This window comes from Emys orbicularis, chromosome 4, assembly GCF_028017835.1.
Source record: "Emys orbicularis isolate rEmyOrb1 chromosome 4, rEmyOrb1.hap1, whole genome shotgun sequence".
In the NCBI taxonomy this organism is placed as follows: Eukaryota; Metazoa; Chordata; order Testudines; family Emydidae; genus Emys; species Emys orbicularis.
Genome location: NC_088686.1, coordinates 84,643,587 through 84,666,894, shown reverse-complemented (window position 1 = coordinate 84,666,894; position 23,308 = coordinate 84,643,587). Strand labels below are relative to the sequence as shown.

At 42.5% G+C, this 23,308-nt stretch overlaps 1 protein-coding gene across 1 annotated transcript in view; it reads left to right on the top strand.

The window, feature by feature from the left end:
• The window catches only part of CAPRIN1 (cell cycle associated protein 1), an 82,317-nt gene that overhangs the window by 21,137 nt on the left and 37,872 nt on the right, over positions 1 to 23,308 (top strand). Inside the window, exons 3-9 of the mRNA XM_065402379.1 lie at positions 3,428 to 3,490; positions 7,950 to 8,036; positions 18,291 to 18,529; positions 18,670 to 18,752; positions 21,637 to 21,774; positions 22,471 to 22,523; positions 22,608 to 22,694. Coding sequence (XP_065258451.1) covers positions 3,428 to 3,490; positions 7,950 to 8,036; positions 18,291 to 18,529; positions 18,670 to 18,752; positions 21,637 to 21,774; positions 22,471 to 22,523; positions 22,608 to 22,694 — 750 coding nt within the window. The remainder of the gene's footprint in view (positions 1 to 3,427; positions 3,491 to 7,949; positions 8,037 to 18,290; positions 18,530 to 18,669; positions 18,753 to 21,636; positions 21,775 to 22,470; positions 22,524 to 22,607; positions 22,695 to 23,308) is intronic.

Below are 23,308 nucleotides of genomic sequence, written 5' to 3'. Positions count from 1 at the left end.
CCAAGGGGGATGGGGTGGGGGGAGATGCTTTGGGGGGTGAGAGGAAATGGAGGAAAGAAACTCTTACAAATCTAAAACTTTATTTAAAAAAACAGCCTTGCCAAGTAAAAAGTGTAATTATCTGTCAAATTATTTAAAGAACCCAAGTTTAAAAACAAACCAATAGTTAAGAACATCAACTTGTTCAGTGCTTATAATATAAGTAGATTGTCCCTGAAGCCAGCATAGGTGGCCATGGGAAGATCCTATGCTATCCTATCCCTGCTGCCAATCTAGGGTATCTGGCTGGGGCTTCCCTTTGTACTGTTTGTCTCTGGCTGCTGTATAAGTAGCTCAAAGTTATGTCAAAGCTGCACTTCAGGGCACTGTGACACTCTCCCAAGCTGCACTGTGCAGTCTGGACTAATCTTTAAACATTAAGAAATGTTTCATTACAACTGTCATGATCTGGCGCACACCTTGTTAAACTCTGGGATCTTCGAGTTACTAGTACAACCCTTTTAACCCCTCTAAGTTTCCTCTCAGGACACTTGTCTATAACTATCAGGCGATCCTGGCTGCTTTTCATAACTCTGTTTCAGGGACCCTGCAGATCTCTTCAAAACTCTGATTGACTGCCTCTGACTTCTGAAAAAAGTTTGAAAAAAAACACTGAACTTTTATTTAACCAAAATAAACATAACAGCAGCTTTCAGTGGTCCTTCTGCTGCTTACTTGCAGAAGGAAAGCCTAATCTTTTAAGAGCCTGGTAGTACTTCCTGTCCTGATTGCAGTCTGACTCTCCAATCCCCTCAGTCATCCTGTTCCCTCTCTTCTCAGGAGCCAACTGATGACCCTTCAAATTCAAAACCTCCCAAGTTGCATCGGGGCAGTCTAGGTAGAGCTTCAGCTGAGAGTCCAAACTTCTGTCTCTCTGTGTACCCAGCAGCATACATTCTTTTGGTTTCTGTCTAACATCATACTCTATTGTAGGATAAGTGTTATACAATTTCGCTTAACATCTCCCATTGTACAGGTTAACTGTACACACAAACCTTAACTCTGACCCAAAGTAAATCGATTTCACCAATATAAATACAACATACATCCACTGAAAAAAAATGAGTTATATGTGCGCATTGAAGCATGTTGATCAGTCTCAAATCATACCATATAGTCATTACATAAATCAGTGTATAAACATTATTTGCAAGAAATGGCAGAACACTTTGTTGAAAAACTGTTTATAAATACATTGAACTAAACATGAAAAGAGAATACTTAAATATTAAAATCAAGATCACAGAAATAACATTAAATAGTCCATAGGTGAGAGTTACGGCAGTTTTCTTTTTGACAAAATAGGCATTTTTGTTTGATAAGTATGTTTATTACATGGCCAGTGTATCATTTAGGACAGGAGTGGGCAAATTCTTTGGCCTGAGGGCCACATCTGGGAATAGAAATTGTATGGTGGGCCATGAATGCTCACCAAGTTGGGGTTGGGGTGCGGGAGGGGGGTGAGGGCTCTGGTTGGGGGTGTGGGGTGCGGGGGGGGGCAGAAATGAGTTCAGGGTGCAGGAGTGAGCTCCAGGCTGGGGTGGTGGAATGTGGGGGGGGGGGTGAGGGCTCCGGTTGGGGGTCTGGGCTCTGGGACAAGGAATTTGGGCTGTAGGAGGTTGCTCTGGGCTGGGACCGAGGGGTTCAGAGGCTGGGAGGGGGATCAGGGCTGGGGCAGGAGGTTGGGGTGCAGGAAGGGGTGCATGCTCCAGCTGGGGGTGCGGGCTCTGGGATGGGACTGGGGATGATGGGTTTGGGGTGCTCTGGGATGGGACTAAGGGGTTTGCAGGGTGGGAGGCGGGAATCAGGGCAGGGGGTTGGGGCGCGGGGAGAGGCTTGGGTGCAGGCTCTGGGCGGTGCTTACCTTAAGCAGCTCCCGGAAGCAGCAGCATGTCCCTTCTCTGGCTCCTATGCGGCGGCGCGGCCAGGCGGCTCTGCACGCTGCCCCGTCCGCAGGCACTGCCCCTGCAGCTCCTATTGGCTGTGGTTCCCGGCCAATGGGAGCTGCGGGGGCGGTGCTTGGGGTGGGGGCAATGTGCAGAGCAGAGCCCCCTGGCTGCCCCTATGCATAGGAACCAGAGGGGGGTCCATGCCACTGCTTCCGGAAGCCACATGGCACGGCCCCTGACCCTCTTCCCCGGCTGGAATGCTGGAGGGGGGCCATGCCGCTGCTTCCGGAAGCCACATGGCACGGCCCCCGACCCTGCTTCCCAGCTGGAGTGCCGGAGCGGGCATGCCCCAGATCCCACTCCCCAGCGGGAGCTCGAGGACCAGATTAAAATGGCTGGCGGGCTGCATCCGGCCCGCGGGTTATATTTTGCCCACCCCAGATTTAGGAAGTACTTAACTATTTTAGTTTTGTAAGCTAAGTGATAAGTGACCGTTAACAGTTACCTAACCACATTAAACATTTTGCTTTTGAAGAGTATTGGTTTGACTTTACCAAGCTTGGTTTTGGAGTCTCATTTCATTTGGAGTCACATCTCTGGCAGTTTAGTGCAGTGCATAAGATTTTAGTTCAGGACTGAGCTTGGTTTGTCACTCTTTGGGTTAGCAGGAAATGAACACAAAGGAATTAGAAGATATTTGCCTATCTGACTTGACTCTTAAGTCACCAGCAAAAGAAAATGTGTGCGCGCTCTTCTTGTCTTTGATGTATAGAGGTGTCCTACATTAAATATGAGGAATATTAAGTCTGGTCTGGTCCTTCTTCATTTACTTGAGGACTTAATAGAGTCACACATGGATTGGCAGTTTTCTCAGCCCATAACTGGAGTGGGGTAGGTGTTGAATCCTAAAAGGTTTTTCTGTCAAATATTAGGAAAATGAATGTTAGCAAAAATAAAGGCTTAAACAGCATAAATAAAAATTGCCTCTTCCCAGTTAATCAGATTTCACTTCCTTGGTACTTGTGATGTATTTCTCTGGTTCTTGTTCTTTAGAGTTTCCCAGAGCAGATAGACCCTGAGTAGTTAGTATGAAAAACAAAAATGAAAAAAGCTTCGAGTTGTCTTTATGCACCATGAAACTAAACAGGGCACACACACCTAGTTTTGTTTCTTTGCAGGTCACTTTCAATGCTGATGCAAAGTAGCTTTCTGTTGGTTGCAAGAAAGGTCACTAAGATGTGCATTATAGTAACAGAATAAGTGAGATTAAAATATTTCCTCCTTGTAAAAGTTTATTTTTAAATGTAAAATGAGTTCAGGTATTTGCATACAAAGCTCATAATCATGTCAGTTTGCACCTTGTGTTACAATGTAATTTCATATAAAATAGGTATTGTGACTTAACACGGGAGGAACCGTAAGATAACTCTCACTTCTTGTGCATAACTCTTTATGACTTGTAGTACACAAAACATAAAAGCATTTTTTTCCCCCCCTAGGGCAAACTTGATGATTACCAGGATCGAATGAACAAGGGAGAGCGCCTTAATCAAGATCAACTGGTAAAAATTGCAACTTCCACAAATCTCTTTTAGCAGGCTGTCAATGCTTGAATTTTTTTTTTTTTTTTAATATGAACTCAAATTTAAAAGTAACTGAGTAGATCTGGCTTCAGCTATACTAATGATAGATTGAAAAGCTGCAAGGATATATTTTGTGTGTTGGTATTTTTGTTTATTTAGGTACACAATTGTTAGTGTACTGTGGTGAAAACTGACTTAAATATTTAACAGTACTATTGAAATTGATCCGTGGTGGTGCCATAATTAAGGTTATGTTCTGTTTCACACCTAAAGCAGGAGTTCAGCCTCTTTTATAGGAAAACCGTGTAATGACCGAAAGTTCAGCACATAATCTCAAAATCAAACTTGAATTTTTGGGGGAGTTTCAAGAAAATCTATCAGTTAAAATTTGTCTCCCAAATTCACATTTTGAGACCCATAATTTTTTGGACCCTTCTGTCTTAAAAAAAATACAAACTGAACAACTTGTGCATAGGTGATAATTTAGGTCTCTCTCTTGGCTAATATAAATTGGTTAATTAACAAGGTGAAATAAATTAACATTGACCATAACTGAATCCTTATGTACTATAGCTAGCTGAGGGAAAATATGATTTACATTTGATGTTCTCATTCTTCATAATATGTGAAAGCTGCCTGGTATGATTTAAGAGAGGAGTAGTACACCACCTTTCTCATATGCCTCATTAATGTTCTTTATCCGGAATTGAGGGCTAACCTGATACATAGAGTTAGCAATTTGAGGAAGATTTGTTACATCAGAAGATCTTTTACAAAAGAAGGGCACCTTTGTTAAAGATTAGGTCTTCAGCATTGCTGCTGCTGCTGCTTTGATGAAGACCTAGATCTGAACCAGAGCTGCTGACCTAGCTGAACAATCTCCTAAAACAGGATTATCATCTAAGGTTTTGTCTACACTGGAACTTTGTCAGCAAAACTTTTGTCGTTCAGGGGGGTTTAACTCCCCTCCCCCCCCCCCCCCTTCCCCTGTCACGACACAAATTTTACTGACGAAAAGCGCTGGTTTGAACAGCGCTTCGGCAGGAGAGCTCTCCTGCTGACAAACAGCAGCTACACTGGGTTTAGCGGCACAGCTGTGTCACTAAAAGGTGCACAGTGTAGATAAAGCCTAAATATCTTGTTGCTTTGTCAAAAATCCTGTTCATGAAACTGTTAAGTAGAGCAGTTTTAAAAAAATGGGCTAGCTAGTTGACTGGGCCACTTGATCCCTTGGGCCCCACAGGCTAACCACCTTTTGGACCACACTGGCTACTTGACAAAAGACAATGACTGAATATGAAGACAACCAAAGACTAAACTCTAGAGGCTAAATTTTCTGGGGTACTTAAAATATTTTCTGTTTAAAAAAAAATTATGAATATTTTCACTTTTGGGGGAAAAACTTTCAGCTAGTAATGCTTTTTGTTCAGAAATTTTCAGCTAGCTCTGTTGCTGTTCATAATCAGGAGTGGAGCTTTTGGGGAAACGAGAGAATTTCATGAAGAGCATGCTATTTAATATTGTAATGAGTACATTCGTAAAGATCCTATCTCTGAATAGTGCCATTACTTCACTGAATATCCAAGTTTAGTTTTCCGTGGGACTTTTGCTTCTGAGTCACTTGAGTGGTGATCTTCAAAATCACTTATCTTTAAAACAGACCACCTGGGAACCTAATTACACAAACACTGCCTTGTGTCAGTTAAGCTAGCTCTAAAGAACTTAAAAAGCAAAGGAGTGGAAAAATTAAAGGCAACAAATTATACATATCCTCTGTTCCTCCACCCTGTTCCTCTCTGCTAGCAAAATCATAATTCATGAAGAATGCTCCACTATTAACTCTACCCCAACAGGGATTTCAGCTGTCTAGTGTCTCCTTCCCCAAACTTGTGTGTTGAACTTCAGAGTTTTGCAAGAGTCTGGTCTGGTTTTGGTGGAGGGGATGAAGGAATATAAATGTAAGATGTGAGCAAATGTTTAAAATCGCTTGGGAAGGAAATTGTCTACCAGGATGTATTGCTTTAAATAATAATTATTTTAATCATGATTTAAATTAGCAAGCAGGAAACCTTGGTTTAAAACATCTGTTTTAATCTTGTTTTGCATTTGTACTTAGTTATTTTCTTAAGAAAAAATTCATTCTCACTGATTGGTATAAACATTAAAACATGTTGATTTGCCATTAAATATACCATTTGCACTGCATTTGGTACTTTTTGCTAACCTAGAGGATCTATTATGTCTGCCCACAATTACTTAAGCAATTATACAGCTCATCATTTATTCAGAAATGGTGAATGACGCACTTATTTGCCAGATAAATTTTTATTCGGGATTTGTCAAGTTGCAGTTGGATGGAAATTGAAATTAAATTAAAAATATACAAACAGCATTTTAAATTTATTGTTATTAGTTAAATAAAACTACCTTAAATGCACTGGATATTTAAGAAGTTTATAAAACATGTTTTGTGTTTAGAATTAACTGATTTTTCAGCAAAGGAAGTATTAACTATTGTTAGTGAATGAACATATTGCCACCATCATGATCAAAATGCCTAAAGATGCAGATAGGTCACCAGGGGGGAGGAGTCGGTTTGTGTGTGTGTGGTTTCAAAAGTACCTGTGCAGCAGGGTCAATTGATTTTTAAATCGCCAAGTGCCTTGATTTAACATCAATTTTAATTCCCTTTTCCATTTGTACTTCAGTTATTTTCAAACGAAAGGTGATAAATAGAGCCTTTACATTAGATTTGATACATCTTTTTGCTACCTAGAAAGGTACACATTTAAGTGATTAGTTTAATATTTTCAGATTCCTATTAAGTGGTGTGTGTGTGTGTGTGTGTATAGTATGTTAGAAAATGGTGAATGATACATTGCTTATTTACAAGGTAACTTTGCTCATGATTCATGTCAAGCTACATTAGGACGGTAACTGAAATTTAATTAAACACAAAATGGTGCATAAAATGTATATTTATTAAGCAAGACAACTTTAAATGTTTTGGATACAAAACTTGTCTTTATTAAAACATTTCACATTTTTTACAACTAAATGATTTATAAAACAGAGAGATTGACTGTAGTCGGTGAATTAAACTGATTTTCAGGTCAGCCTGGGAAAATTTTCAAATATGCCTATGTTAAAAGTTCCTGCTTGCCTATGTTTCATGAAAGTGACAGTCTTCCAAGTTACTTAGGCTCACTTATTGTGCCATATTTATAAAGCTTGACCTCAAAAGATTTTCTGCTGGTTCTTTCATTAAATAGACAAGCAGCCTTTAATGTTTTTGATAGAGGCTTTTGGATTCATCATATTTATTTTTTTTATTTAAATGTTTTAAGAGATTACAAGAAGTTCAGGCCTTAACATATCTTAATTCAGATTTCATTTTAAATAGGTTTACTTTTAAAAAGAAAAATGTATTATTTAAATAAAGTCAATTAAAAAAAAAAATCTTTAAATTTTTTGTTTTAATCCACCCTGCAAAGCAGGTTGGACATCTAAATCTCACTAGTCACATGTCTGCATCTTATGTACTTAAATAACTTTTGAAAATCTGGCCCCATGTCCTTCTGGTTTTTAGAATTAGTAGATCTCATCCTCTCCCACTTGTTTTTTTTTATTCATAATTTGGAAGAGGAAAACAAACTTTCCTGCTTTTTCAGCTCCCCAGTTTCTCAATTTTGAATGAATTAGTCCAAATGAAGAAAATATTCTCTCTGCACCTACTAACTAAACTGAACCCAGAGTCATCTTCATGTAGATGTAGGCATGTATTCCACTTAAGCATGCACCCACCTAAGTGGAATGCACATCTGCATCACATCTTAAAGCACCACAGTTACAGTAAGTAACCGTTTCTTATAGTAAAAGTAGGCCTTAACATAGTTGGTAATTTAAAATTTAATTTTAAACAAGTTTATTTTTAAAAAGAAATATGTATTGAATATCAGGTTTTTGCTTTTTTTCTTTAAAATCCTCAATTTTTATCCATCCTGCTTTCCACCCTTTTTCTAGACTGCATTAATTGTAGGTTAGTGTGACCTGGGTTAGTCTTCAAAATGTTTTGTTTTGCATATGACTTTCTAGGAGTTGCTTTTCGTTTTCATGAGACTTGACCCATTTTTAGTTGACTAAAATAGAGTGATCAAACTAAATATTAAAACAACTCTCGTGCATGTGCACATGCACGCCGGCCCCCTTATTCCAGAAAGCTAAGTCCTTAACGCTTCAAATATTTGCATGTCTCTTCTACTCAATATATTTGAAGCCTCAAATATCAAACTCTAACCTCTCATTATTAGTAGTCTCATTACTGTTTAAAGATGCTTAACTTATTTTTAGAGCAAGACAGTGCTTTATGCAGAAAGTTATCACTTGGAAGTGCATATCTCTTGCTTTGTAGTAAGTGTCACTGTAATTTTTTTTCAAGGATGCAGTGTCTAAGTACCAGGAAGTCACGAATAACCTGGAATTTGCTAAAGAACTGCAGAGGAGTTTCATGGCTCTCAGCCAAGATGTAAGTAAAGGATTGAAAATCAGATGCAGGCTAACAGTTGAAATAGGAAAAACTAAACTGTTTTCTACAAATAAGTGATGTTGAATGACTTTTTATCTAGAAAGAACCTAATGCACGTTATATTTTTTATATTTGACTTCTTAAATTGCAACGTGTTAAACACTTATCTGAAAATAAGGATGCATTTAAACTTCTGACTTACTCTTTTTCTGAGTCTTTCAGACTCAATTCAGTATATTGTCACAGCAAGTTGGTTTCCTGTTAAAAGAAGTTGAGCTCAAAAAGTCTTTGTTTAAAAGATTTTCTGTAACGCTTAACAGCATGAAAAAAATTAATGTATTACTTTCTTCTTTGAATTCTATGGCCTTTAAAGCACTTGACAAAATGTGACCAAAAATAATGAAATGCCTCACAATCCACTGAACACATAACATGAGTGGTATACAACAGTAACCTACCAGTTCAGTAACGGTAAAATTGTCATAAACCAACAAATTAAAAAGGAAGCAGGAGGGATGCCACAGATATATTTAGGCTTTTGTTCAGAGTCTGAGAGTGGTTTCTTTTTTTTAAATATTTATATTGCAGGCCCCCTTATGCTAGGCCACTATGCCATAATAAATTATAGTCTGCCTCAGATAAATTAGGCCTTGTCTACATTACAAAATTAAGTCGACCTAAATTAGGTTGATGAACAGCCAACACAGTAATTACTGCATTGTGTGGCACTGATAGCTGGAGCCCTCCAGTCCTGGGGCCGACAGCCAGAGCTGTCAGTGGCAGGGCTGATGGTTTGGGCTGTGGGGCCAGCATGAACACTGCGTTGCCCTAACTACATCAACCTAAGCGCTACACCTCTCGTGAAGGTGGAGTTAAGTTGATGTAGTGGGCGACTTACATCAGCAGGAGCACTGTTGTAGTGTAGACACTTAGAGTTAGGGCGACGTAAGTTGCGCTACATCCACCTAACTCTGTAGTGTAATCCAAGCCTGAGAGTGAACCCTATTACTCTGAGAGGACATACGAATACAGGAAAGTTGTCAAGTCAGATAAGACGTGACTCCCATAAAGGAAAATTTGAGTCTTAAAGTTAACTGGATATGACTAAAGTGAAGATTCTTTGTTCAAATGTTGTTTATAGGTTAAAATAATCTTCTAATGAACAATGATAAACTATTAATACTTATTTTCATACATCTTAACATTTTAATTTTATTGGAAATTCCATTGGATGTGTAGAAATTTCCAATCCTGTGAACTTCCTTTCTTTGTTTCCTCTGTCTACTGCCTCAACCATAGCAAGGTGTACTAAACCTCTTCAGTCATACTGCTACTCCTGAAGGAATTCTGCACCAAAAAAATTCTGCACACAATATTTTAAAATTCTGCAAGTTTTATTTGTCAATAAATAAATGTGGAGGCTCCAGCATAGCAGTGGGGAGCACAGGCCACTGGTTTCATGGAAGTGGGAGATCGCCAAGTCAGTATCCCACGAGCAAGGGAGTGTTGATGCTGCATCCGGCAGTGCAAGGGCTGGGCCTGCCCCTCCGCACCAGAAGTGGGCAAGTAGGCTTGGGCAGGCAAGGATCCAAGTGTGATGGGGGGGCTTAGTGTGGTGGTATCTAGAGGTGGATTGAGAGGGTTTTGTGTGGAGCAATCTGGGTGAGGGTGGCTCAGTGGGGTGTGGGGGAATCTGGATGCATGGAGGCTAGTTGGAGGGGTTCTGAGTGCAGGGGTAATGGAACTCTGCAGGGGGATCCAGGTGAAGTGTTTGGGCCTCAGCAGGGGGAGGGGTCTGGTTGTGGGGGCATGAGGCATGGCAGGAGGGCTCAGCAGGGGGAGGGGTCTGGGTACTGGTGGCTTGGGGCTTGGTGGGGTAGGGGTTTGGGTGTGGGGGGGCTCGTTGGGGTGGTGTGTGGGGGGGTGAGGCTTGGTGGGTTGAGTGCAGGGGCTCAGCGGAGGATGGTCTGGGTGTAGGGGTCCAGATTAAGGGGGGGAGGGGCTCAGCGGAGGATTTGGGTGCAGGAGGGCTTGGGATTGGGATTTGGTTGCAGGTGATTGGTACGGGTCTGGGTGCAGAAGGATGAGGCTCGGTGAAGGGGTCCGGATGCATGGGGTTGGGTGGATGGGGGAACAGGTCCCCATACTCCACTCCAACTGTGATCGAGGAGCGGTGGGGGCAGGAAGCAGGTAGGCAGGGGTGTGGAACTTCCTGCAACCAGGGGATGTGTCTGACGCAGCCCTGGCTGCTCTTTGCGGGGGAAGAGAAAGTCCTATCCTCCCCCAGCCCACCTAGGACTAGCAACTGAGCCCAGTGAAGGGTAAGAGCCATTGGCTGGGGCAAACACAGCTGCCCCCACCCCCCCGGCAGAGATTTAATACTCCGCTGGCTGTTCCAGGCACCCAAAATTAGCACCTACGCTGTTTAGGCGGGACACGTGACCGCTCTTGCGGCTTGGCTTGGCTTTGCTTTGCTTTGGAAGTGAAGGGAAGCAATCTGCAGGGGACATGAGTTCTGTGAACGTAGAGTGGGGCAGAATTCCCCCAGGAGTATACTGCATTGAGTTTCTCAACGAAAGAACTGAAAGACAGTTGGGCTGCTCTGCCTATATACTTGTGCGGGGGAGGGATAATGAGGACATGCAAGGCTCAGGTGCAAACCTAATTGAGTGCTGGTCAAAAGATTCCTCTTTTGTGTGAGGCGCACTTGCACCAGAAGGTAGGGGTTCTTCGAGGAGTGTCCCTGTGGGTGCTCCACTTTAGGTGACTTGGCGCCCTGCACTTGTAATTGGAGATTTGTAGTAGCAGTGCCCAGTTGGGCCGTGCACGTGCCGTAGCCATCTCGCACCACTCCGAGCGGTTACATAGCGGTGTGCAGCCAACCGCCCCCCACTTCCTCCTTTAGTGCCTTTGGCTTGAGTTGGAGCACCAGCACTGCCTTTTCTTACCTCAGGTAAGCTTAATAGTTGGTAGTGTTTCCGATAGTGTTAGTTTAGTTATAGTTAGCTACCCTACCCCTTTGTCCTTTTTTATTTATTTATTTATTTTTTTTTTTATGTATATAATGTTAAGAAAAAATCTTTCCCTTTCCTCTTTACCCCTGCCTCCCCGGTGGGTACTCGACTATTGCCTTTAAACAAAAAAAAAAAAGGGGGGGGGGGAGAAACAGGGTTATCCCATTTCTTTTTCCAAAGGACTTGCTCTCTCAGACACGCCCGGCTCACCTGGCTTTAAACGCTGCCTGACTTGCAGACTTTCCATACCGGTCTCTGACGACCACGCACAGTGTGTCCGCTGCCTTGGCGAGAGACACATTACCCCAAAGTGTCCACACTGCAGAAAATTGACTGCCAGGACAAGGAAGGCCAGGAATCTCCAATTGACGCTCCTGATGATGGAGAAATCCCTCAGACCTGCCTCCGACCCAGAGTCCAGGACACCTCTTGGCCAACGGTCGCCAGTGGCAGCATCAGACAGGGGATCTACTTCAACAACAGCTGCCTAGGAGCCTGCTCCTAGGAAGGCTACCAAAAAGCGATTACACTCATTTCCACAATGAGAATCGCCTAAAAGAAAGTGATCTACAAATGAGAAATCTGCCCTGGTACCAATGACGCCGAGAGTGCCGGACAGTGAGGCACCGGGAACGTCCAGTACCGAGACGTCCCGAGGAGCTAAAGACCCTATGCGGACAAGTTCTAATGGAGGTGCATGCAGTAAAATCAAACCTCTCAGCTTGGCACCTACGGAGCCAAAGAAAACAACGGCACTGAGCACTACAATGGCGCCACCTGCCGTACCTATTCAGCACAGCTCCAAGTTGTCGGTACCAACAGCTTTGACCCTAATTCCTGGTCAGTGCATGATGCCGTCCCCGGCACCGAGCCTCGCGGTTCCGCAGCAATTCATGAGGCATGCGGACCTGGTAGTGGCCTCCACACCTGGAACTCCCCTACTTGGTACAGATGGTACCCCAGTGAGACTGGGACCAAGGCTGGTAACCGCTCCCTGTGGATCAGCCCCTCCCCTCTCCAGCGATGAGGAAGAAGAGGATGAGGAAGTAATATACACTCCTCGCCACTCCTCACCTAAATCTCGACCCTCTCAGCACTAAACATTTACAGACATGTGGGACTGGTGTGGGCAGCCATGGACACCGCCTCCTATACCCTTGCCACCCAACTGGCCATACTGGGATCCATGGGCATTGTATAGGTAAGGCTACGTTTTAGTCGCGGGTATTTTTAGTAAAAGTCATGGACAGGTCACAGGCAGTAAACAAAACTTTGCGGCCCGTGACCTGTCCATGACTTTTACTATATACCCGACTAAAACTTGGGAGGCGGGCCGCGGGGCTAGGGCAGGTTCCCTACCCGGCTCCTGGGAAGCGGCAACGTATGCTTATATGCCTCCGCTCCGCCCCAAGCCCTGGTTCTTCAGCTCCCATTGGCTGGGAACTGCGCCCAGTGGTGGCTGCGAGGGCAGTGCCTGCAAGCGGAGGCAGCACATGGAGCTAGGAGCTGAGGGAGGAGAGTTTCTGTTGCCTTTCTGGGGAGCCCGCCCCCCCACCCCCCCCCTTGCATGTAAGCATGGCCCTACACCACAGTCTCCAGCCCTGAAAAACACCACTAGTCCGGAATTACCCTGTGTGATAAGGACTGGAAAAGGCTAGACCTTTTTGGTCAGAAAGCCTACTCCTCTGCCACACTCCAGTTCCGCATAGCCAATTATTTGGCCATACTGGCAAAATACACACATAATCTGTTTCACAAAATGTTGGAATTAACATAAGAACGGCCATACTGGGTCAGACCAAAGGTCCATCTAGCCTAGTATCCGGTCTTCCGACAGTGGTCAATGCCAGGTGCCCCAGAAGGAATGAACAAAACAGGTAATCATCCATTGACTTTATTGAAAGTTTACCCGATGACAAAAAGGAACAATATAAGGCAAACCTCTCTGAGGGAGTCTCTCATTGCCAGGATAGCCCTACAGGCCTCTCTTGACTCTGCAGACACGGCAGCACAGTCCATCGCTACATCCGTGGTCATGTGCCGTGCATCCTGGCTCCACCTCTTGGGGTTCCCCAGGGAAGTCCAGTCCACTGTGGAGGACTTATCCTTTGAGGGTCAAAAATTGCTTGCTGGCAAAACCGATGTGTCCTTACGCACCTTAAAGGACTCACAGGCGACCTTAAAAACCCTGGGCATATAAGTACCTGCAAACAAAAAGAAACAAGGCAAGTTTTACAACTAGAGATTCCAGCCTGCCCCATATTCTCGGCCCCAAAGACCGTATGACCAACCAAGTAAACAAAGACAGACCAGACGTTGGCAGAGCTAAAATCAGCTTTCAATGTCTCAACCATCTACCGCCAGACAATCATTTTGAAGGTGTGGTCGAGGACACAAGACTTCCACATTCTCTGATTCTGGAACCACATCCGGTCTCCTGCCCATTTGGAGACCGTCTGTCACCATACTATCCTGTCTGGAACACCATCACAACAGACAAATGGGTTCTGGAGATTATCCAGAAAGGCTTTTCTATCCTACCTACCCACCCCACTTCCCCATCCCTCTTCAGGGACCCCTCTCATGAGCACTTGTTACAACAGGAAATAAACCACCTCGTACAATTGGGTGCTGTGGAACTTGTACCATCTCAACACAGGGAGAGGTTTTTTATTCCCATTTATTTTCTTGCTCAGACGAACGACAGGTGGTGACCCATCCTGGATTTGCGAAAACTCAACAAATTTGTGAGAACACGACATTTCAAAATGGTGACTCTTATCCACAATAATTCTGGCATTAGAGAAAGGAGATTGTCTCTCGACCTCTGGGACGCTTATTTTCATATTACAGTTTAACCCGGTGCACCGAAGATTCGTGAGATTCACCCAAGGGAATCCGCATTTCCAATACAGAGCGCTACCCTTCAGCCTGTCAACTGTCTAAAGAGTTTTTTCCAAGGTTCTTGGTGTCGTTGCAGCTCACCTTTGCAAACAAGGAGTGATGATATTTCTATACTCAGACAACTGCCTTATAAGGGCAGCAAGGCGCAATAAATGCCACGCAAACCACGATAACCCTGTTCACAGACCTTGGGTTACAAATAAATGTACAGAAGTCCACCCTGGTTCCTGTCTAACAGTTGGAATTGGAATAGGAGCCTACTTCGACCATCTCACAGAAACAGCAATGTTACCCCCAATAGTGCTTCCTCACTCTGATCAACCTAATTTCAGCCATGATGGACAGCCCACAAACATCTGCCAAACATCTATACAACTCTTGGGGCACATGTTGCCAGCAATGTTTGTCGTAAAATATGCAGGCTCCACATGTGATGCTTACAGGCCTGGCTTTGAACAGTGTATATAACACACAGACATTCTCTCAACAGAAGCCCTGCAGGGTAAAAGACTCGCTAACCGGGTGGACACAACCACAGAATGCTCAGGAATCCCTTTCCAACAAAAAGTTCCAACCATGACAATCACAACAGACACCTCTCTGGTTGGTTGGGGGGCACATTTACATGACAATACGATCCGTGGCCACTGGTCCCCAGCGGAGTCCAACCTTGGAGTTAATGGCAGTCCGAAACACATGCGAGCACTTTCTCCCTTTAATCAAGAACAATGCCATCAATATCCTTACAGACAATATAGCATGCATGTACTATATAAATCGCCAAGGGGGAGCACGATCACACCCACTATGTGCAGAGGCAATACGCCTCTGGAATTGGTGCATCACCAATAGCATAGAGATATTGACATCCTATCTGCTGAGATGTCAGAACACAACAGTGGACCAACTAAGCAAGGATTTCTCACAAACCCATGAGTCGGAGATGGATCCCTGAATTCTCAAAGCCATATTCAACCTATTGGGGGTTCCATAGATCTATTTGAAGCAGCTCAGAATGCCAAGTGCCCACAATATTGCTCCCGGGCTGGATTGGGACACCACTCCCTGGGCAACGCTCTCCTCATAAAATGGGAAGCGCCACTGATGTATGCTTTTCCTCTGATCCCACTGCTGAGCTGAGTCATTCACAAGATCAGGCAGGACAAATCCAGGGTCATTCTCATTGCACCCAGGTGGCCCAGACAAATGTGGTTCCCATACCTGAGACAGATGGCAGTGAAACTGCCTCGAACCCTTCCCTTAGTGCTTCACCTTCTGTCACAGGACGCAGGGCGGGTCCGTGACCCCAACCTCGCAGTACTCTGCCACAAGACCTGGTTACTCCGTGGCTAATGGGGGTCGAGAAGGACTGTTCCGAGGAAGTGAAAGATATACTACTGAACAGTCAGAGACTAAGCACAAGAAAGACACATGCATACGTAGGTGGAAATGATTCGGCACTTGGTGCCAGGACAAACAGATTTTTCCAGTCGGCCCTAGTATACCTAGTATATAGTCGAGGATTCTGGGACTTTAAAAATTCACCAGCTCAGATTACATTTGACTGCCATCACCTCCTTCCATGACAAGGTGGACGCAGTCACTATCTTTGCTCACCTGATGACTAAACCCTTCTTTAAAAGCATAGAAAACACTTATCCCACACTAAGAAACCCTACTCCCATGTGGGATTTCAACCTTGTTCTATGCAGTCTCATGGGAAACTCATTTGAATCCCTCGCAGCTTGCTTTGTTGCACTTATCAGTGAAGGTTGCTTTCCTAATTGCCATCATGTCAGCAAGATGGGTGGGAGAATTAGGTGTCCTAATGGCACACCCACCTTATTCTACATTCTTTAAGGATAAGGTAATCCTATGTCTGCACCCTAAGTTCATACCCAGGATTGATTCCCTTTTCATTTAAATCAGCCCATTTACTTACCTGTATTTTTCCTGAAGCCCCATACTGACAGCAGGGACGCCTCACTCCACACGCTAGATATTTGCAGAGCATTAGCTTTCTACATAGAATAAAAACATTCAGAAAATCATCTCAACTATTCATTTCCATAACAGAACGCTCGAAGGGCCAAGCTTTCTCAAAACAGACTGTCCAAATGGATATCTGGATGTATCCATTTGTGCTATCAAAACAGCAATCTGCAACCTCCACTTGGAGTTCGCACACACTCCACCAGAGCGTTCTCAACATCTGTGGCCTATCACTGACATCCGCCCATACTTTCACTAAACACTATGCTTTAGAACAACAATCAGCAGCAGACACTCAGTTTGGACTCCGTGTTATCCACCGTCCAGTGAACCAACTCCAAAGCCTCTCCCCTCCACTGAGGGGCAGTGCTCAACAGTCCTCTAAAGTGGAGCACCCCCAGAGATACTCCTTGAAGAAGAAGAAGAGAAGGTTACTCACCTTGTGCAGTAACTGAAGTTCTTCAAGATGGTTGTCCCTGTGGGTGCTCCACTATCCCCCCACACACTTCAGAGTTTCATGCCAATCTTCTGGGGTAGAGAAGGAACTGGGGGATGGTTGGCTGCATCGCTATGTAACCACTTAAAGCAGCGCGAGATGGCTACAGCTCATGCGCGGCCCAACCAGGCACTGCTACTACAAATCTCAGATTACAAGCGCAGGGCGTCAAGACGCCTAAAGTGGAGCACCCACAGTGACAACCATCTTGAAGAACCTCAGTTACTGCACAAAGTGAGTAACCTTCTCATCCACACTGACAACGTGTCTTGAACAGTTCCTGTAAAATAAGTAACTCTTCTTCTTTCTACCATGCCACCTAGTCTTCTCCCTGCTGCATCACTTTAAATGAATCCCTCAATCTGCCAAGGAACAAAGTCATTGTCCTTCCGTGACTTGCAGAAATAGAATTGGTTTCTCCCTTCTTCTTCCGACTCCCTTTGTCCCCCCAGTTGCCCCTGATCCCTTCTGCCTCCCTACTCACCACCTCATCCAGGACTTAATTTATCCCTGGGCTTGCCAGGGCTGAGTAAATCTGCTGTGAACGAGGATATTTGTATTTGTTTAATACCACTTTTCACAGCAGACTTAATAGCTAGCTGGGAAGCTGTGAAAAGTGATGTTAACATACAAGTATCCCTTCTTACAGCAGCAGACTTACAAGTTTAAAAAAAAGGCAACCAAAAAAGCAAAAGAAACAATTACGAAGACAAGAACGTGCAAAGCACCTTATTTGTTTCTCTATTCTGTTTAGGTCCAGTGAAGAATAGAGACAACTGTACATTTTTATTACTGAGTCTGAAGGGAAGAAAAAAAAAAAAAACCAACACCCCAAACCTTAAATAAATAAATTGCAATGATTTGGAAATGTTTATGTGCATAACTAACTTTAGGAAAAACAAATAAAGTATTTTAGGAAAAATTGTCAGCTGCGACCAGCAATAGTTGGTGGCCACGCTCTGAGGCCACCAAAAATGTGTTGATAACCCCTGACGTCACTAGCCAGAAGATTTATTCTGTTTGTCACCAGTACTTATGCAGATTGATGATGAAGGGTTGCTCTTCCTCCTCTGTATCACCTGTGCTCCTTTTTTTTTTTTTTTTTTTCCCCTGAAGCTGAATTCCTGTACTGCTCTGGCACAGCCCTTTCCATCTGACTTTTTAAAACTCTGTATATGAATAGACAAGTGGATTTGTTGGGGGATCATGATAGAATATTCCAACAGTAGGTCTCTAAAGTTGATCTTAGCTAATGTTGGTAAATGTCAGTTATCTTTCTCTTTTAGTGGAGTATACTTTCACTGGCACTACATATGAAGAATATCTTGGTAAAATCTTAATGATGGTTATATTGATTATGATTAGAACCAGTAGCTTGATAGCAGTGGTGCTCAGACCTCAGTGGTTCAGGAGCCAAATTAGTGATTTGCATTAGAAAAGAGCCACAGTTGTGGGAATTTATAGATTCATTTACCATAGTACTATATAGTCATGTTTAAACAGTATGACAGGAGTGCGTGTGGATGGACGGATAGATAGATAGATAGCAAAATGATTGACCAAGTATTATTTTGTCAACTACAATTGGTTAATAATGTAAAAGCATCCTGATTGGTTAATAATTATATCACAGTATTTTAATACGTTCTGTAAAGAGCTGCAAGAGACCTATCAAAGAGCCACTTGTGGCTCGTGCACCTCAGTCTTGAGTATCACTGCTTTATATAAAGAAAATATAGTATTTGTGGTGGCATTTAAAAGCCAGTTCCCTGGATACATAGATCATTTTGAGTTGTAGTCTAACTCAATTCAGTACAGAATCTAACGTTCCCCTTTCCTTGTGAGCAGATCCAGAAAACAATAAAGAAGACAGCCCGGCGGGAGCAACTGATGCGAGAAGAAGCTGAACAGAAACGTTTAAAGACTGTACTTGAGCTGCAGTTTATTTTGGACAAGTTAGGAGATGATGAAGTGCGCAGTGACCTGAAACAAGGATCAAATGGCATCCCTGTACTGACAGAGGAGGAACTGACAATGCTGGATGAGTTTTACAAGCTAGTAGACCCTGAGCGGGACATGAATATGAGGTAATGTGCTAGTTTTACTGTTAAATAATCTCTGTAATGTTAATATTGATCAGTGCATTTATTCTAATTATCTGCAGCATAAGAATTTTGAGACCTGTTGAGTAATGTTATGCTTCAATTAATTAATATTTTTGTTGAAGATTGAACGAACAGTATGAACAAGCATCCATTCACCTGTGGGACTTACTGGAAGGGAAGGATAAGCCTGTTTGTGGAACTACCTGTAAGTATGTTTAAAGTAGAACATTGAATGCAAGGAAAAAATATACTAAATATATGAGTAAAAGTTACATTACAAATGCCTGTGATTATAGTTTTAACTGTCAGAATTGCTATCTTTTGCTAATTGCTTGTCTGGATAGTGACTGAATTATCTTGGTCTCAGCTATGTTGTAACTGTATAGTTCAGTGAAATGGTAACTTACTGCATATTGTATTTGGCACTGAGACAACCTTACTCATCATTTACTGGGCCCACAGTTTCTGCTGCTTCAGCGGTGTTGTCACTGATGGTGCGTAGTAGCTGTTTTTTTGCTTTCTAGAAAACTGGGTTAGACAAGGAATATTTCTCAACGAAATGTGTACTTGGTTAGTTTTAGACCTTAAACAAGGCAAGTTATGACTTTTTTTAATGGAATGCTTAAATGGTAGCCAAATTTTCAGGAGAGCTCAGCTTCTGTTGAGGTGCTTAAATGGGAGTTAAGCTCTTTGGAAAATCTGGCAAGAATAGCATCTGGTTTCTTAACAAGAAATCGTTTGTTTCATTAGTGTAAGTAAATCCATCTACGTATGTGGTTTTATGAAAACAGCTGTAATATATATAGATTGTCTACTGTTCTATCCAAACGTATTGCTTAATTTGAGATGAAGTGAAACTTCTGCTGGAGGAATTAAAGGAGTGTGGTTTTAAAACCACATCTCAGGGAAATTACAGCTTTTAATGGCTGTTTATTATATTTCACAGAATGGATGTTTTGAAGTATGTTTGTGTGAATAAGATAAACCATTAAAGTATAAGGGGCTTAATATTTCCAGGGTTGGTTGCTTTTTTCTGAAAACTGCTATAACTGTTGAGGTAATAATTCTCTGATATAATGATACGTTGTGATTTTGGACTAAGTAGATAATTTAGGCTGAAAATGTGACGTAAGGATGTGCTAAGCTTGTCAAGAATTGTTGAAAACAACTTTAAAAGAGTTTTAGGAAGATATTTTTGTACATAAAGCAGAATTTTGGCAAGAAAAAGCAATCTTTGCTTATGCTTTTATTTACAGTTGAAATTGTCCTCTATTTTCTTCATCGCTAGAAAATGTGCTGTTAAAATCAGGGTTTTCTTTCTAGTATTTATTTTTAGTATTACAAATAATGCACAAAAGAATAATTACTTGTAATCATAACAAAACATGGCATTTTAAATGGCAACTAGATACTATTAGGATTTTCCTGTATGGGTGGGCCCAAGATATGTAGATGTGTGCTTTACAGTGCATTCAGTTTATTATGGAAGTGCTGGTTGTGACTCCATATTCTAGACTGAATTCCATTTTGCACTTAAAGCAGGGATTTAACTTATTTGCTATATATGAAAAAGGCAGTGTATCCTCCAAAGTTACACAACTTAATTTGTGAGCACAGCAGTAAATTTTAGAAAATTCAGTAGATTAGTTGGATGCAAAATCCATTGAAAACTGTGTTCTTTAAGAAATTTAGCATCTACTATACTTAAACTCACTCCCAAATGAATTTAACAGAAGAAAATTCTTCAAACTCTCCATATATAAAAGTAATAGAAATCTTGTGTCTATGCTATATTTGAAGAACTTTTGTTGTAAAAAGCTACGTTATTAAAAATTGTATATAGTTATGATATAGGCTTACAGACAGGTTCAGATCAACTTTTACCTCTGATGTCAAATGACTCCATGTATCCCAACCAATTGCCACTATTCCTCTGCAGCTAATTTGCATGCAACAGTTCTATTGGTTGTAATATGTTGGTGTGATAAAGACTGGACACATGTCAAGTTCTCATTGGCAGATTACTTGGTCTGGCTGTTGCTGCTCTTCATCTTCGAGTAGATGCAGCTGTGTATTCCATTGGGGGGTGGGTGGGTGGGTGTGTGTGTGTGTGTGTGTGTAGGTGCAGGGGCAGAAGGCTGGGTGTGGGGGGTGGGGTTCAGGGCAGAGGGCTGGGGTGCTCGGCTCGTGGGGGTGCTCCCAGCTCCCTGCCCTAAGCGGCACATGGCAGGGGGCTGGAAGGGATATGCCCTGTTCCACCCCTTCCTCAAGGCTCCGTCCCTACCTCTTCTCTGCCTCCTCTACGGAGCAGTGAGCACGCTGCCACTCGTCCCCCTCCCCCTCGCAAGGGCCATCAGCTGATCTGCGGCAGGGAGGGGGAGGAGGAGGAGGGGCAGGAAAGCACCATGCTGGGGGAAGAAGTGGGGGAGGAGGGAAGCTTGGCTGCTGCAGAACCAAGCTTCTGCCTCCTGCCCCCGCAGGGGAGAGTGGTGGGCATGGGGGCTGAGTGGGGCTGGGGTCCGGGACTGCGGCAAGCAGCAGCGTGCCACTCAAAATCAGCTTGCGTACCGTAGGTTTCCGACCTAGATTTTGCACTCATTCCAGGACTCTAGGGTTATGCTATGGTTCTGGGGGGTATACACAGACCTCGCGGAGATCTTGCTTATTCTTGCATTATCAATGTCTAACAACTCCTTTCATGGTACATTTTAAGATACTTACCCCCTAGGATCTAGTCAAAAATGAAGTTCAGCTTTTCATAGATTTAAGAAGCAGAATTGCTTCAAAATGACTTTGGAGTTGTCAGCTGCTCTTTAAATTACCATGGTTTAATGTGCAAACAGGCAGTATGCAGTGCTGGCACAACTCAGGAAATGCTTTTCATTTCTGATCGTTAAAATCCAGAGGACATTCTGTGGTAGATAATTAAATTCAAAGTGATATTAGACTAGTTCTGGACAGTAAATGTTTCCTACCAATAAATGGAAAATAAGTTTTATGAGATTTGGGGGGGGACGATGGACATCCTCCTGGAAAACAGTTATGTGATCTTTTAGTCTATACTTGACCAGAGTTTAATTCCTTTGCAGACAAGGCCTTGAAGGATGTTGTTGAACGCATTCTTCAAACTAGTTATTTTGATAGTACCCACAACCATCAGAATGGATTGTGTGAGGAAGAGGAGGCAGCCCCTGCACCTACAGTGGAAGATCCTGTAGCAGAAGCTGGTAAGTACATTTATCTGTTTGGGTCTCCATGTGTAAGTTGCAGGTCTACTGTTATCCCTACTTGCTAGGATCCATAAGAGCAGTGGAAAAATAATTACAAATGTGAAATAAATCAAGCTAATATATCTAAACTATTCAGTCAGTCTAGTGCTTTAGACAGAATTTCATGCTTTGTAAAAGAACATATGTAGCCTGGCTACATAATAGATAAATGCAAAGTGCATAAATGTGAAGAATGAGCTAACTAGCAGTTAAAATCCTGAATATAGCAGCAGCCTAACGAGGCACAGACGCTTAATGGGATTTTCATTGAGTGGGCAAAGGTTCAAAATACGCACTCAAGACAAAGTTCACTGCAACTTCTAAACTAGGAATACATCTTAACAGTGAAACTGCTTATGTGCTATCATGTAGATTAAAATTGGTCACCACATCTTGCTTTCCCACATCTTTCTAGTCCAGTTTGCTGTAGAGCTGTAGGTTAAAGAACAGAACTTATGTTCTCATAACTCTAAAATCACAAAGATTAAACCAAAACAGTGTTTGTCAAAGGAAGATAAACTGTTAAACTACTGGTTGGGATTTAACTATTCTCTCCCCCCCCCCCCCCCCCCGTCCCCCCCCCAAAGTCTAAAGGAAAGAGTAACATACATTTACTTAATGGAATGTGCCTAAAATAGTATATTTTTCTCATAGAACCTGAGCCAACAGAAGAATACACTGAACCAAGTGAAGTTGAATCAACTGAGGTACTATTCAGTGGAAAGATTGCAGTCACTATTTTAGCTTTAATGCCACTGTCTGTCTTTCATACTTTCTCATTTTTATTTTAGTATGTAAACAGACAGTTCATGGCGGAGACTCAGTTCAGCAGCAGTGAGAAGGAACAGGTAGATGAGTGGACAGTTGAAACGGTTGAGGTAAGATGTCTTATGTGCTGCTGGTAAAATTGCAGTCCCTGTTTTCACTGACTCGCAACTCTTCAGAATATTCATAATAGATTTTAACCCCAAAATAAACCTTTTTACCAGTCTTAAGCTGGCCATATTTTCCTGTATTGTGTACCCAGCTCGAAGATCTCTATAGTACTAACCTTGCATGTAGCTAAATCTCAATGGGGAAGTTACTTTAGTAGTGTAGTAATAGGTTGGGGAGGTGGAACTAGAAGAGTAACAAGCAATTTTAAAATTGTCACTGATGCATAGCCAATGTAGAACTTCTAAATTGTAGTTACAGCTATTGACAGCATTATGGAGCTGTATTGCTTTATGCAGTTTCCTGGTGATACAGTTAATAATTCCACATGTAAACTCAACCACAACTTACTTTGCCCGCCAGGTGTGCACAAGTTTGCTCAGAAGTAGATAAACCTATATGTACTATATATTTACTTCTAGAAGAAAAGTCATACTTATAAAGAAAACTGTTAATGCATTATTCATTCTTCATACAAGTCAGCTTTAACACTCTGTTTTGCACACATGAATTACAACACTAATAGTAAGAATTTTATAAATACTGTGACTTACATAGA